At 37.6% G+C, this 13751-nt stretch overlaps 1 protein-coding gene across 1 annotated transcript; it reads left to right on the top strand.

The window, feature by feature from the left end:
- The first annotated feature begins 2672 nt into the window (after positions 1-2672).
- On the top strand, positions 2673-12920 carry LOC145787226 (uncharacterized). The gene is made up of 9 exons (XM_082598947.1): positions 2673-2739; positions 3191-3493; positions 5943-6281; positions 10181-10468; positions 10695-10991; positions 11086-11147; positions 11365-11637; positions 12199-12337; positions 12613-12920. Exons 1-9 carry the CDS (start codon positions 2673-2675, stop codon positions 12918-12920), a joined length of 2076 nt encoding a protein of 691 aa, XP_082455073.1.
- Positions 12921-13751: the final 831 nt, after the last annotated feature.

The raw sequence follows: 13751 nt of genomic DNA, 5'->3' as shown, positions 1-13751 counted from the left end.
GTAATGTCCGCCCAGGTAGCTCACTGTCTAAGCACTTGACTCAAGATCAAAAAGAAGCGGTTCAGCTCTCGGGATGTGCACTTGAGCAACGCATTTCAGGACTGCTTTCCATTCAGCGGAACCTAGTGGATGGACTAACTTCTCAGCAACAACATTCACCTACTGGAAGTTCCACTCTGTCAATATTTGTGACCATAGCCTGTGTCAGTGGTTTAAATACTCTACAATGTAGCCTGCAAATGTGAAACTGCCAAGAATAACGTATCAAAGGCTTTATCAGTCAGAGGATAAAGATTCCAACTCAAAAACAAATGTTAAAACAAAACAAAAACAAACTAGGCTATTTCACCTCATACCTCTAGAAATATTGCAATAGGTCAATCTAATTGTGAACTAGCTTAGTGAGCAACGGGTTTATTTCGAAATACAGGTAGGCCTACTGCAATATTTTTTAGTTTTGGAAGGCACGTTTCAAATTATTTCTATATCTTAAATCCTTTGCTCAAACTATATTTGCCTAATGCCGCCGGTTGATTTATAAAATAGGCTTGAAACATTTTTCCAAAAATGGGGAAGAATTAGGATTAGGATATATGTTTTTTCTCAGTTTTTTCGGAGTGGGGCACATGACCAAGTGCCTCCCATTGGATCTACTAACGGATACCCATAGCCTAGTTTTATCATACTTCTATACTAGGCTATCGCGAACGTAAATAGATGAGACGAAGTGATAATTTTATTTCTTTTATTGAGCTTTTAAATGAAGATTAGCATTTTGAAAAGGTTTCTAAATGTGGTAATTTGCAATTACAAAAATAATATTTTTGCTCGTTTCTACAAAAGCAGACAATAGAAAATTTGAAACTGCTTTATGAATTGCACAATGCCGATGAAACTGCATTGCAATCAGGTTTTAGCAGCATTCCAAACATTTATTTTATTTAATGGCTCATTGTTGCCATCTGGGTCTTGCAATTTTGCAGCTTGCAAGTTATTGAATTCATGTCTGCAGTAAACACTTATCTCCTACATTCTCGGAAAACAAGTGATATTTTGTTTTTATTATTTCTGCTTTTAGCCAACTGATATTTTATTTATTATTTCGGTCTTGCAAAACTTAACAACATGTTTTCCAGCTGGTGACAAAAACTAATTGAGGCTACTTTGCTGATACAAGGCTGCAGCAATGAAAAAATCAATTAGGCAAACGGTTACCTAATATGTTTAAAGCAGCTATTCCAGGAAAATCGCAACAAATCTCATCTGCCAAATATCCAGCTTGCGCCACTTGGCGACTAACGACCGGCTTTTTAGTCACGAACACCGGTTGAACACAAGCTGAACTTTGTGGCGTGATCTGCAGATCAATTTTTGTCAAAACAACTGGCCAGCTTCATTGTTGCAGCATTCAACGTTAGACAAACGACGTTGAACTAATGTAAGGTTTGCATCTATTTGATTGCTGCTGTGATTTCGCAAAGAAGATGATGAAATAGTTAAAATATATTTTACCCGAACATTAAACGACCAGCCGATGTTTCAGATGAATTGAAGGCCCGAAATAAACAAGTTAATGCCATAATTTTGGCATACTTCCTCCGTATTTTTGGTATATATAGGCTCCAAGGTTTTTGTGAAATTGGTTCCACAAAGTTTGGCTAAGAACGCATCAGAAGTTGGTGAAGATGAACATAATTTTTGACAAAGCTTAAACCTCTGACAGATAGCTCACGCAAGGGATAAATTTGCGATAAGAAAAATGTTTAATTCTGAGTAAAAGTTTATTGTCTTTCCTTCGCGTATGAGTAAACATTTTTGAATCTATACACGGATGTAGCCTATGAGTGCGAACACTCGCAACAAAATATCACTTTCAAAAACATTTTACACATTGAATTTTTTTCAAAATTAGCTAATTTTAACTCGTTTATTCTTTTTGCTTACTCAAGAAAAATGAAACTGCCGATAGGTCGAACAATAACGACAAAAGCGAATCAGAGGACCGGAAGAAAAGAAACTAAGCAAACAAAACCTCAACGTAAATTACCAACCAGCATCTACAAAATATGATAAAAATCATGAGTTAAATCATTATCAACGACAATCATCATCAAAATTATGGTCAACAATATTAACTATCATCAGTGCTAATTAGTTTAAACAAAAGCAAAGAATATAAGCAAGTGTGAGTGTGCAGGCGTCACCGTTGGTTCTTCGGTGAATTACAACTTAAAAATAGTTAACTGACATATTGTGATTACAAGTCATCGTTTGCATTTAAATATTAAACACAATTATCGCATTGAAAACATCTAATTACGTTACAACAACTACCTGGCCGGCAAGTAAAAGTCGGGCTAGAAAAATGTGTTCCATGATAACAGCACTTCAAAACTTTTGGAAAAGTTTGTCGCCATCATGTAGATTTTTTCGAAAGTTGAGATAGAAATATTTCACCGTATACTTACAAAACAAAGAGCTCATATGATTGAGGTACGCATGCAACGTATTGTTAAACCAACAATAAAAGAAAATCTATCGCACACTAAAGAAGCAGTCAAAACAACTGCCGTATTGTGCTGAATAGTAATATTTGTTTAATGCAAAAATTATGTTGACAGATATATTTCAATATTTGGTTAAGTGAACAGCAATATCAATTGAAATACAAAATGAATTCAAAACTTTTTCTTATCTCTCTTGCCTTGATAGCTCATCAGGCCATCGCTATCTATCCAGGTAAAAAGACGAAAAAAAATCTTGAAATTTGTTAACTTTATATTTTCCAGATCTTTTTTAAATATACATGTCAATGTTAAATTAAAAGTAATTAATTTTTTGCTAAAATACAAATCATTGTCGTTTAAAGTTTTCTTATAATTATTGAATGTTTTTCAATAGTAATCCTAAAGCTTCATTTCAATGTGGTATATGTTTATTTCTTTTATTTCTTATGTTCAAATATTTCTGATATAAAATATCATTATTAATATTATTATTTTTATTAGTATTTTTTTTGGTAAAAATTTATTTTAGGTAAATACTGTTTTGAGAACTAAAATAATAATAAGAACATGAATGTAATATGCTGGATTATTAAACGTCTTGGCTTTTGAAAAAAAACTTGACTTGACTAACATAGAAACACACAAACTACAAAAGTATCCACTTTTTCTTTTGAACTTTCTAGAAAGCGTTGTCGACCTGGGATGTTGGGCTAACCTTCCCAACATCCCTCTCTTCACGTCGTTGGAAAACACAACGGACATCCTAGACGGGAAACCAGAAACCCGCTATGACCCGATCCAAAAATGTAAAAAAGCGGCACAAGAAGTTGGGTACGAATACTTTGCGATACAACAGGGCTCCTGCCTTAGTTCCCCCGTGGCCGAGCATGTCTACCAACTCCACGGTCGATCAGACGAATGTCCGGAAAATGGAGCTGGAAGCCAAAATGCCAGTCAAGTCTACAAAATGGAAGCTATTGGATTCGGTGAGTTGGTAGAAAAGTGGCAGCTAAATGCAATAATTTGAATTGTTCAGTATTTAATGTACACTTTATTCAGATAAATATTTAGCTGTCTTTTGTTGATTCTTGTCTCCTTTTAGCTAACAAAGCAATCTTTACCAAAAATTCCAAAACTGATATGACCTTAGCATTGCGCAGAGATCATCAAAGAAGAAATAGCAAAGACTAGAGAAAGTATCTTGAAACGTTCTTTGCAAGTGGCTGTGTGACCGACAACATCAAAAAGTCCATACGTTACACTTTCCCTAAAATAGTGATAACAATAATAATAAAAATAATGGTGTTGCAAGCACAGTAGTGCTTTTTCATCTTCATGGTAACTTACGTAGCAATATTAATCTAAAAAAAATAAATAAATCAAACGAAATAGAATACCAACAAGGAAGTCACAAATAAGAGAAAAATAGTGATGTCGTAACTTTGATGATTTCACTGCAAATAGTTTAACTTTTTACATCACTTTATTATCACCAGACATTGATGCAATAGAACAAGACAATTTTTTCCGGTTGATCTAGCAACCCACTAGAAAAACGATTGTTTTTTGAACAACACATACAACAATAGACCTTCGATATAGATTTCACTTTGTCGCATCATGTGACATCAATGGTTTTCGAAGCAATTTATTTTTGCAAAAATATTATGCTTCGCATAGTAGCTTATGCTACAGACTTCAGACTTTTTATACTCTTTGACATAAGTTTTATAATTTGTTTGCACAGTTAAAAATACTTACTTTAAAAGCCTTTAACTGCCACGGGCTCTTTAAAGAGCCCAAGCCCTAAAAAAATACACACTGTTTGCAATCACCGTAACTCTAGTCTTTGTTTGCCAAACTGCATGGGTCTTACTTTTTTAGAAAGAGGAACCTTGTATTTTCCAAAAGTTGAAAAAAAATGCTAGGTTTGTATTTGAATTTTTTCTGCAATTTTTAATCATTTACTGAGAATTTTTATTTTTTGTGCAAAATGAAGTTTATGCGATTCTTTCTTCGCATAATGTATAAACATCACCGTGACAACGTTTGTATGGAAAGCGTAGGGACGGTACATTAAAAAGTATAATATTTTGTAAATTAGAAAAAATCGTAACCCTTCTAGTGTTGCGGATAAGCCAAAAGCGGATGTAGTTTCGCATCCCTATGATATACAATCCCTAGGAAAGCTTAACGCTGGCCTGACATCTACCGGTGAAGTTTACCACAGTTTGAAGATTTGTTTTTTAGATAAGCCATCTAAACGGAAACCAAAAAAAAAATCAAAAAAAGCAAAATTTTTGTATTTTGTCAGAAATTTTAGTCATTTAAGGTATTTTTTAAAAAAATACACAAAATCTGTAGACATATTTCAAAAGACTATTGAAAATGCAACAACTTTCATGTATGGATTTTTTTTTTCTGGCAGTTACCGTTCTCAAAATACAGCAGTTCAAAATCAAAGCCTTGCTCAAGCTAAATTCAGAAAAATGCATCAAAAAAAGCGTGGCAGTTAAAAGGTTAAGCCAGTCCCTTTGAATGCGATTTGTGTTCTTTTATAGACGATAAGCGTTTCATCTTGCTTTTTCTCTTTAGCGCTCTCTGACCGTGGGCCCAGAAGTGCATGATGCAATATTTCATAACTTTGGCGGTACAGGTCACTTCTCGCAAAACCCGGAAATGGAAGTTAAACGAGCGCAATCGGGAAACGAGCCTACACTGCCAATTCTGTTTTATTCTCATTAAAATTAATGTTTTTAAACTGACAAGAAGATCAATAATTAAGCCATCAGTTTGAGGCCTTTACTGGCCTGACACCAACACAACAGCATAATAAATTAAAAAAGGAACAATAAGAAAATAACAATTGGCGAAAGCGTAAACTACCTTTATGGTCCACGATTCCACCAAGTTATATTTCAACATAGCTTGTACGCATCTGACCAAAAACACAGTACATGAGAGACCAAGGAATACTTTGATATGGTATCCAATTCACTGTGTGAAGGCTACGTTGGAAAAACCGCCCCGTTAGCTCAGTGGTTACGCGGTCGACTCAAGATCAAGCGGCGCTGGTTCGGCTCTCGGAGTGTGCGCTTGAGCTACGCATTTCAAGGACGGCTCCCCGTTCAGTTGCACCTATAGATGATGGAATAATTCCCCAGCAACAACACTTCAACAACTATCGTAAACTTCACTCTGCCAATCTTGGTAACCGGCCTTGCATCAAAAGCTTGCGCAAGTATGCGAAACTGCCAAGAATAACCCATCACAGGCTTTGTCAGTCCGAGGGTAATGATTGCAAAACCAACCAAACCAACTTAAAACCATTCTTTTGTTTTAAATTATAATTCTTGCATGTTTTTTTTTTTCTTTAAAAAAGGATATTTTTTTGATAGAAAAATTACATTGAGCATTTTCAAATATTTATTGCAGCCAGTGTATCAAGTCTTGGGTGCTGGATCACGACTTCAAACATCACAAAATTCTCTGAAATCAAACTGGAAACTCTGAGAGTCCCAAAACAATCTGAAAACATCACCGACGTCATAATCCAAAGATGCGCACTAGCCACTGCCTCTCGAGGCATTAAGGTCTTCACCATTCAAGAAAATAAATGTTTTACATCCAGCAACATCACTGAATTGTATCAACAAGACAGAGGAAACCTCACACAGCGCTACCAAGTGGACGGACAAGCCTACAACTGCTCTTCTGAAGGGGCGGGCGGGAATCAGACCCAACAAGTTTTCATTGTCACTTCTCTCCATCCAAGTAAGTTGGTTAACTCGCTTGTGGTGAAACTAGCAAGAACAACAACAAAATACTAGTAACAAATTAAGTTTTGCTTTTAGCAGCATGATCGTTTCTTAATTGTAGATATTAACCATTTGTTTTAGCCTGGTGCTGCGAGTTTGCTGTGGTAATAGCGAATTGCCCTGGCTTTCGGAACACAGTTTCGTAGTCATGTGCTAAGACAAATGGTGTTGAAGTCTGTGGGTCGTTGTTTTATGCGTTCTTTTGTTTGTCGGCTGCTGTCTGTTGAGTTTCTGTGTTCTTAGGCGTTATTGCTGTGAAATTTCGGTTCGTAAACCCTCCGAAACGCTCTTCAAAAACAACAAAAATCCCAACCTTGCCGGCTACAAGATTGCCCACTACTAAACGACGACACGTGTACCGCCAAGAACTGTGTCTGGAAGATCATATGCAAGAAATGCAGGAAAAACTAGGCTACATAGTCAGCACGATCCGCCCACTCCACTCTCGCCTGAAAAAGCGCCTTAGCGCAGATAAAAGTTCGATGTTTATCATCAACTACAGTGCTTCGCCGACTTTAAATTTACAATCATTGCCAGAGAAAACGACGCCGTACGATTGCGCTTCAAAAATGCCATTTTCATGAGTAGATAGAGTCCAAAGATCAACAACCATGTCGAAAGGGAAGAACTACGTCACCTAATCCATTAGTCAACTGATTTAACAAAATTTCAAAGAAAAAAACGCCTAGCAACACAGAAACTCAACAGACAGGAGACAGCATTCAAGGCAGCAGCTTCAAGCCAAATAAAAAAAAACGCATAAAACAACGACCCACTGACTTCAACACTATTCGTCATAGCACGTGACTAGGGAAGTGTGTTCCAAAAGCTAGTGCAATTCGCTATCATCACAGCAAACTCGCAGCATCAGGCTAAAACAGGTCGTTAATATCTACATTGTAAAGTCAAATACTTGTAGGGTAAAGCCAAAAGAAAACTAATCAACATTGTATGAATTTAAAAACGCGAAATATTAACGAACGGTCAGTTTGGAATAGGGTTGGGACCCGATCCCGGAATCCCAGGATTTTAACCCGTTTTTCTGATCCCGATCCCGGGATTAATTTTATTAAAATCCCGGGATTTCTAGAAAACAACTACAAAAGCTGATGTAGCGCCATATCGCTTGACGCTCATATTATTTTGGTTTCAAAGCAGCTTTACAATATCAGCTGGTTGTCTTCGACATTCCACATTAGTGTGATAATAATAACAACAATGGCATAACAGTGAACTACGCAATCGCTTTAGTCGTAGCATAAGTGCAACTGGAGATTTTAGCGTTAAAAAGACGGTTGTACCATGGTGCTGTTTGGACAGTTTCTGGTAATTCTGCACTAGCTTTTTGCGAAGGAGAAGTTAAAATGTAGTTCAGAATGGCGAATTTTGAAGATGTAAGTTCAAAGAGAAAAGCCGAGGTGTTGCAAAACTTTTTGTATTGAAACTGTACAGAGAAAGCAAAATGTAACTTCTGTCAAGTCGTTTTGAAAGAAATTTCAGCGTCCAGCGCGAAGGGATTAATAACTAAATTTGGAAATTAGAAAGGATTTGAAGAAAAGCTTTAGGTTTCGAATCGACCAGCGTCGGAATGCCGAACTAGTTCACGTTTTTGGGGTAGGCCTACCTCAAAAAACCTTTCTACATTGATCAACCGCAGGATTAGCTTGGTCATAAAATAAAGCGTCAGAAACTCGCTGCCCTGGCCACGAACCTTCTTCAAAGATTGTTCTCAAGCCCAAGTGTTGAATTCGATCGAGGCTCTACTGAACAGCATGGAAATGACATTACAGAAAATAGTAGCCATGACACTGAAATCACTTTAGCCCAAGAGTCGCGTGCTTTCGTAGCAGAAGATGAAAGTGAAGAAGCACAAAACTGTGATGTCGGCGCTCGAGTAATGTAAAAAGAAATGCTGCTATATGAAGCAAGAAAAAAAGGTACCCGGTCAGTTGGTCGACAGGACAATTGGTCGACAGACAATTGGTCGACAAGACAGTTGGTCGACAGGACGTTACGTCGACAGAACGATTCAGTTTAGGGTTAGGGTCAGTTAACTAACCTTAACCCTAACCTAACTCTAACTCTAACCCTAACCCTAACCCTAAAATGAATCGTCGTCGACCTAACGTCCTGTCGACCAACTGTCTTGTCGACCAATTGTCCTGTCGACCAAATGTCTGTCGACCAATCGACCGTGCACCGAAAAAAAGGCCAGAAAACCTGAACAATATATATGAGGCATCTGGCATTGAAAAGTATTAAGCCAACATCTTTTGAGGCTAAACGTGCATTTTCAGCTCTTGGATATTTTGCTAGCAAAATCAGAAGTCGTCTTAACGATGATACACTCGATGCTCTCATGTTTTTGCGTCAATATTGCAATAAATAAATGCGGTTTGTGTAGCTTGCATGTGTATTTTCCTACTTTGCTAATCCCGAGAAATCCCGGGATTAAGGAGTAAAAATCCCGGGAAATCCCGATCCCGGGGTTTCAAATTTGATCCCGAATCCCAACCCTAGTTTGGAATATGATATGTCCGCCCTTCAGTGGTTACGCGCCTGGCTCAAAATCACGTGGCGCTGGTTCGACTCTCGGGGTGTGCGCTTGAGCAACGCATTTCAGGACTGCTCTACATTTAGCGGCACCTAATGTATCGAATAATTCCCCGACAACAACACTTCAACAATCGGAAAACTTCATTCTGCCAATCTCGGTAACCAGCCCTGCGTCAAGAGCCTCTACAAGTATGCGAAACTACCAGGAATAACCAATCAAGGCTTTGTCAGTCTGAGGATAAAGATTCAAAACCAACCACCTAACCATGATATTTTGTAAAATATTTATAGTAGATTGCTTCAAGTGAACCTTAAGATCAATTGCAACAAACCGGAGTGGCCTATGATGCTCAGTATCACCTTTTTTTTTTTAAATAAAATGATTAGGGTATGGATTCGAATATGGATTTCATTTCATTTGAGTTATTTGTTTTACAATATGTAGTGTACTAAAGTCATCAAAAATGAGCGCTTGCCTCTAGGCTAGCCTTCTGCCAATAAATATAGGTCTAAAGCAGAGGTGGACAAACTACCGCCCGAGAGCCGCATGTGGCCCGAGACAGTTTTCTGTGCGACTCGCGAAAACCCGAAGCAATTATATAAATAAATAATAACAATAAAATTGCTTGTAAATTATAATTACTACAACGACTTAACCTTTCTTCGTATATTTCATATTGATAAAGATAAATTATAGCCTTTCTATCGCATTGTAGTGTTTGTTTTTCCAGCAACATTGTGTTCTTTAGTGATGTGCTGTTTTAACAATAACCTTCTTGCATGGCTATTAGTATCAAAGCAGCTGACTGCTAAACAGCCGATGACATCACAATAGAAATTTCTGACTTCAGTCTGTCGTTTTACGAGACTTTTTTTCGGTTTATTCTTAGACTAAGTCCAAGACTCTTGGTAGAGAGAGGAGCGACGATCGCGACAGTTTTTCTGATCGTGTTAATTCGCTCAAAGTGCGTCTGGCAACGTGTGATCTTAATGTGGGTTGTATTTAAATAAATAAGTGAGACAAACGTTTTCTATATCTTTATGTAATTATAAAATCTTCATTTCTTTGGCTACTTTAAAATTAAATAAAAGCTTGTGTTTTGACTATTTTAGATTTTATGTTTTGGCTTATAATCTCAATTATACTATAGTGCGGCCTTCGAACAAATTCCGATTCTGAATACGGCCTTCAAGATAAAAAGTGAGCCCACCCCTGGTCTAATGTAATACCAGTTTGTTTGACCTTTAACCTTGCAGTGCAATGAAATTATATATTCATTTTTTTCATTAAATTTTTAGTCAACTTGACATCTCGTGGATGCTGGCAGGTGCTGAGTGATGAAATACCTTCTCCTAGTCCAGTTAATATATCCCTTTCCGAACCGGCTCCATTACTGAGGTGCGTTGAAATTGCCAGACAAACTGGCAACACTGGGTTCATCGGTGTGGAAGAAGAAGAAAGATGTGTGAAGCTCAAAGAACTTGATGAATTCGCATTCCAAGTTCCTTCGGATCACTGCATTTCAAGTGGACTAGGAGGAGATGGTGCCATGGATGTTTATGAAATTGACTTTCGATTTGAAGGACGTACGTAACTAAGTAACCTATTGGGTAAAATGTAACAGCACTTTGTATTCTGCAATGTTATCAACTTCTTTGTATGATACTTTGCATATCAATTTGTTTATAAACATAATTTAGTTTTTACCAAAACTATGTTTCCAAAGTTAGTTCGGCAACACGTTATGATAGTTGTGATATCTTTAATCGATAGATTGCATGTTATTAACTCTTCAATTTTCTATTTCCACAGTCCCAATCTCAGGTCTTGGATGCTGGGAAGAAGCTGACAATGTCACCTCCCTGGAAGGCACCTCTCCTCTTCTATCCGACAACTATCGCCTCAGAGAAGATGCTCTCAAAAAATGCGCACGAGTTGCTTACATGGCCGGATATGACGTTATTGCATTGGTGGATGGCGGGAAGTGCGTATCTGGGTACACGATGCGCGACTTCTACAGAGAGAACGGCCCATCAAGCATCTGCCCACAATCCGGTAGAGGAGCACTGCAAGCGATGGAGGTCTACGAGTTGAACATCATCGATATTGGTAAGTCGGACTGATCATAAACCGCATGTGATATGTCCTATGGAGGTCACCTCTTTTAACACAAAATACTCTTGAAATGCTTTTATTATCTCAGAAGTGAAAAATATCACTGTCAAGCGATGTGATATTACAAGAGTCCAATTTAGTCTATGTGCAGTAGATTAGCCTACTATGTAACACAGATGTAGAAACTTCTGATTTAAATAACGTATTGGACAATATAATCTAAGTAGGTCAGCAATCTCTTAGCTTCTGTTTATCTAAACTTAATGTATGGACGTAGAAAACATGTTTTTCTGTGTTGTAATGAATGTGAGTTTGCAATCGAGTATCAACTTACACACGTCAAGTAATAAATTTGTTTTCAGAGTAGAAATACAGTAATGGAAAGAGAGAATTCTCTTCTACCATGAGCACTGGGCTTAGTAGTGACTGTACAAACGAAAAAACGCAACTGAATAATGTAAATTTGTTTGCAGTTGAACTCAACAATCTTAGTTGTTGGAAAGATTCCAACGAGCCTGTCATCCCTTCCATTGAAGGCACGACCGGAATCCTTGATGGATGCTTCACCGAAAGAAAATTCCCTGTTGAGAAGTGCCAACGTGCAGCAGCTGATCTTGGGTTCCAAGTCTTTGCTTTACAAGTAAACTAATAGCCAAGAGTGGAATTTAGATTTGATAGAATGAGTTACGTACAATGTCAAAGATCCAGCATGTTAGCAACATAGCCACTGTGTCATAACACGAAGTTTAGGCTACATATAAATTAACCCGACGAATGAACAGAAAAAAGGGGTGTTCAAAAAACTGGAAGCTTGAAACAACTTTTATTTGAATACAAATTCGTCACAAAGAAATTTTATTCGAAACGAAAACCACAATGAAACAACGAGGCGAAGTGGTTTGTGGCGTTTAATTGTTGAAACACTTATCATTCAGAATTATAGACCGGAAAAAAAAAAGTTTTGCCAAACTTTTTCGCAAACAAGTCTAATGGTATTTCCATTAAAAAGTCGCAATTTAACATGTTGCCAGACGTCTTGCTGTCAAAGAACAAACACCTAGTCTCCTTTGAGATTCCAATGCGTATCAAGTCGTAAAATTCCTTGGTTGTCAATCCCAAGCAAGTGTTTTCATCTGGAAAGTACCTAACCAACTATTCACTCTTTATGTTTGATAATAAAATTCCTACGTTTGTTTGACAGGACGGAGGAATGTGTTTGACATCGTCCAATGCAAGACGAACCTACCGCAAGTACGGACCGTCTGACGCCTGCGACCCCATCCGAGGGGCAGGAAACATTCAGGCTAGCGAGGTCTATGAGACCAAGTCAATCAAAAAAGGCAAGCTACTGAGGCTTAAAATGCTGAAATATTTTATTTTTATCATGACTATCAATTACTTGCACTTTTAGTGTAAAGGTGAAATGTGTTTTATTTTCACCTCGTTTCAGTAACACTGGCATCCTTAATGTAAAAAAGAAGCTTGCATTTCTCCTATCCAAAGATGCTAAAAAACTAGGTCTTACTCGCAGGTGAAACCCCATTTTTTGTGGACTTCTAAACTCGTAATTCTTTGGTCATTTACCCCGTTGATGCTCATGCTATTGCATCAACAGTTTCCTTGGAGCGACGAGGATGTTGGAGAGACGTAGCTCAACACGTCATTCCAACTTTGGAAGGCCTGGATCCCATCTTGCTGAGGGAGGTGACAGCAACAAACAGCAAAGTCCAGAACTGCGCCAAAGCCGCCGCATCTCGTGGATATACTCACTTCGCCGTGCAGGAGGGCAAGTGCTACTCATCCCGAGATGCCAAGGACACCTACAAACTCTATGGTAAGAGCACTGCTTGCCCACCATCCGGACTGGGAGCGCAGCTTGCCAGCGAAGTCTACGAAATCGTCGTTGTCAGCGATATGCAGTAAGTGGGAAGCATATTATATAGTTAATCTTTACAAAAAATAACATCTTGCAGATTTGTTTTCTACCGCCGTATACTGCAGTCTATTTGAAAACAAATATATTTTACATGTTATGCCTTATTAAAGCAAATAACTGAAAACGCACAACTAATACTGGAAGTTCTTACAATGAACAATCAAAACGTTTCTTTACATTGCACTGTAGCAATCAAAGGTATGAGTTGCTCCCACCGTTTCACAAAGCCGGGTACATAATTATTAGACTTACTGCAAACAAGCGTAACATTGCTAATTTATTACATTGTATCGCTTCTAGTAGAACACTTAATAAATCATCCTATATTTTGAAAGGACAAAAGTGGAATTTATTGTATTACTTGAAATTTTTGTTGGATTTTGCAACTCTTTGATCTATCATTTAAGACATCACTCATCATTTAAGTACAAAACACATTGAGAGATTGGTCTTGTTGACAACAATTCTTCTTTCATCGGTAGATATTACCTACGTTGAGTTGAGCCGATATGAAATTACTTTGACACTGAAATCTACTTTTGTTCTTTCATCAGGTTCTAATGTGATGAGAAGAATCTGGTATTCATGATCACCTCTATTGATTAGCTTACTTCTTGATATGAAAGCATCATAAAGCACACCATCTTCAACATTTTTTTCAACAAGTCATGTCTGTCATTTCACAAAGAAAGATAAAAAAATACGGTATTGGACAGCTTGAAGCACCCAACTTACAAGAGTGTTCTTTTAAAGCATGAATAAAGAGACAAAGTGTTTTGGATACGTACGCCTACGCTATCATGCCTTTGCTATCCACC

Source organism: Aplidium turbinatum, chromosome 18 (assembly GCF_918807975.1).
Source record: "Aplidium turbinatum chromosome 18, kaAplTurb1.1, whole genome shotgun sequence".
NCBI classification, from domain to species: Eukaryota; Metazoa; Chordata; class Ascidiacea; order Aplousobranchia; family Polyclinidae; genus Aplidium; species Aplidium turbinatum.
This window is presented reverse-complemented; position numbering and strand designations above follow the sequence as displayed.

What these genes read in the sequence shown, in the direction of transcription:
- LOC145787226 (XM_082598947.1), top strand. Translation starts at nt 2,673, where the DNA reads ATGAATTCAAAACTTTTTCTTATCTCTCTTGCCTTGATAGCTCATCAG. An exon ending in TGACTTTCGATTTGAAGGAC is followed by an intron (nt 10,469 to 10,694) that starts GTACGTAACTAA and finishes CTATTTCCACAG; the next exon opens with TCCCAATCTCAGGTCTTGGA. An exon ending in GACCAAGTCAATCAAAAAAG is followed by an intron (nt 12,338 to 12,612) that starts GCAAGCTACTGA and finishes TTGCATCAACAG; the next exon opens with TTTCCTTGGAGCGACGAGGA.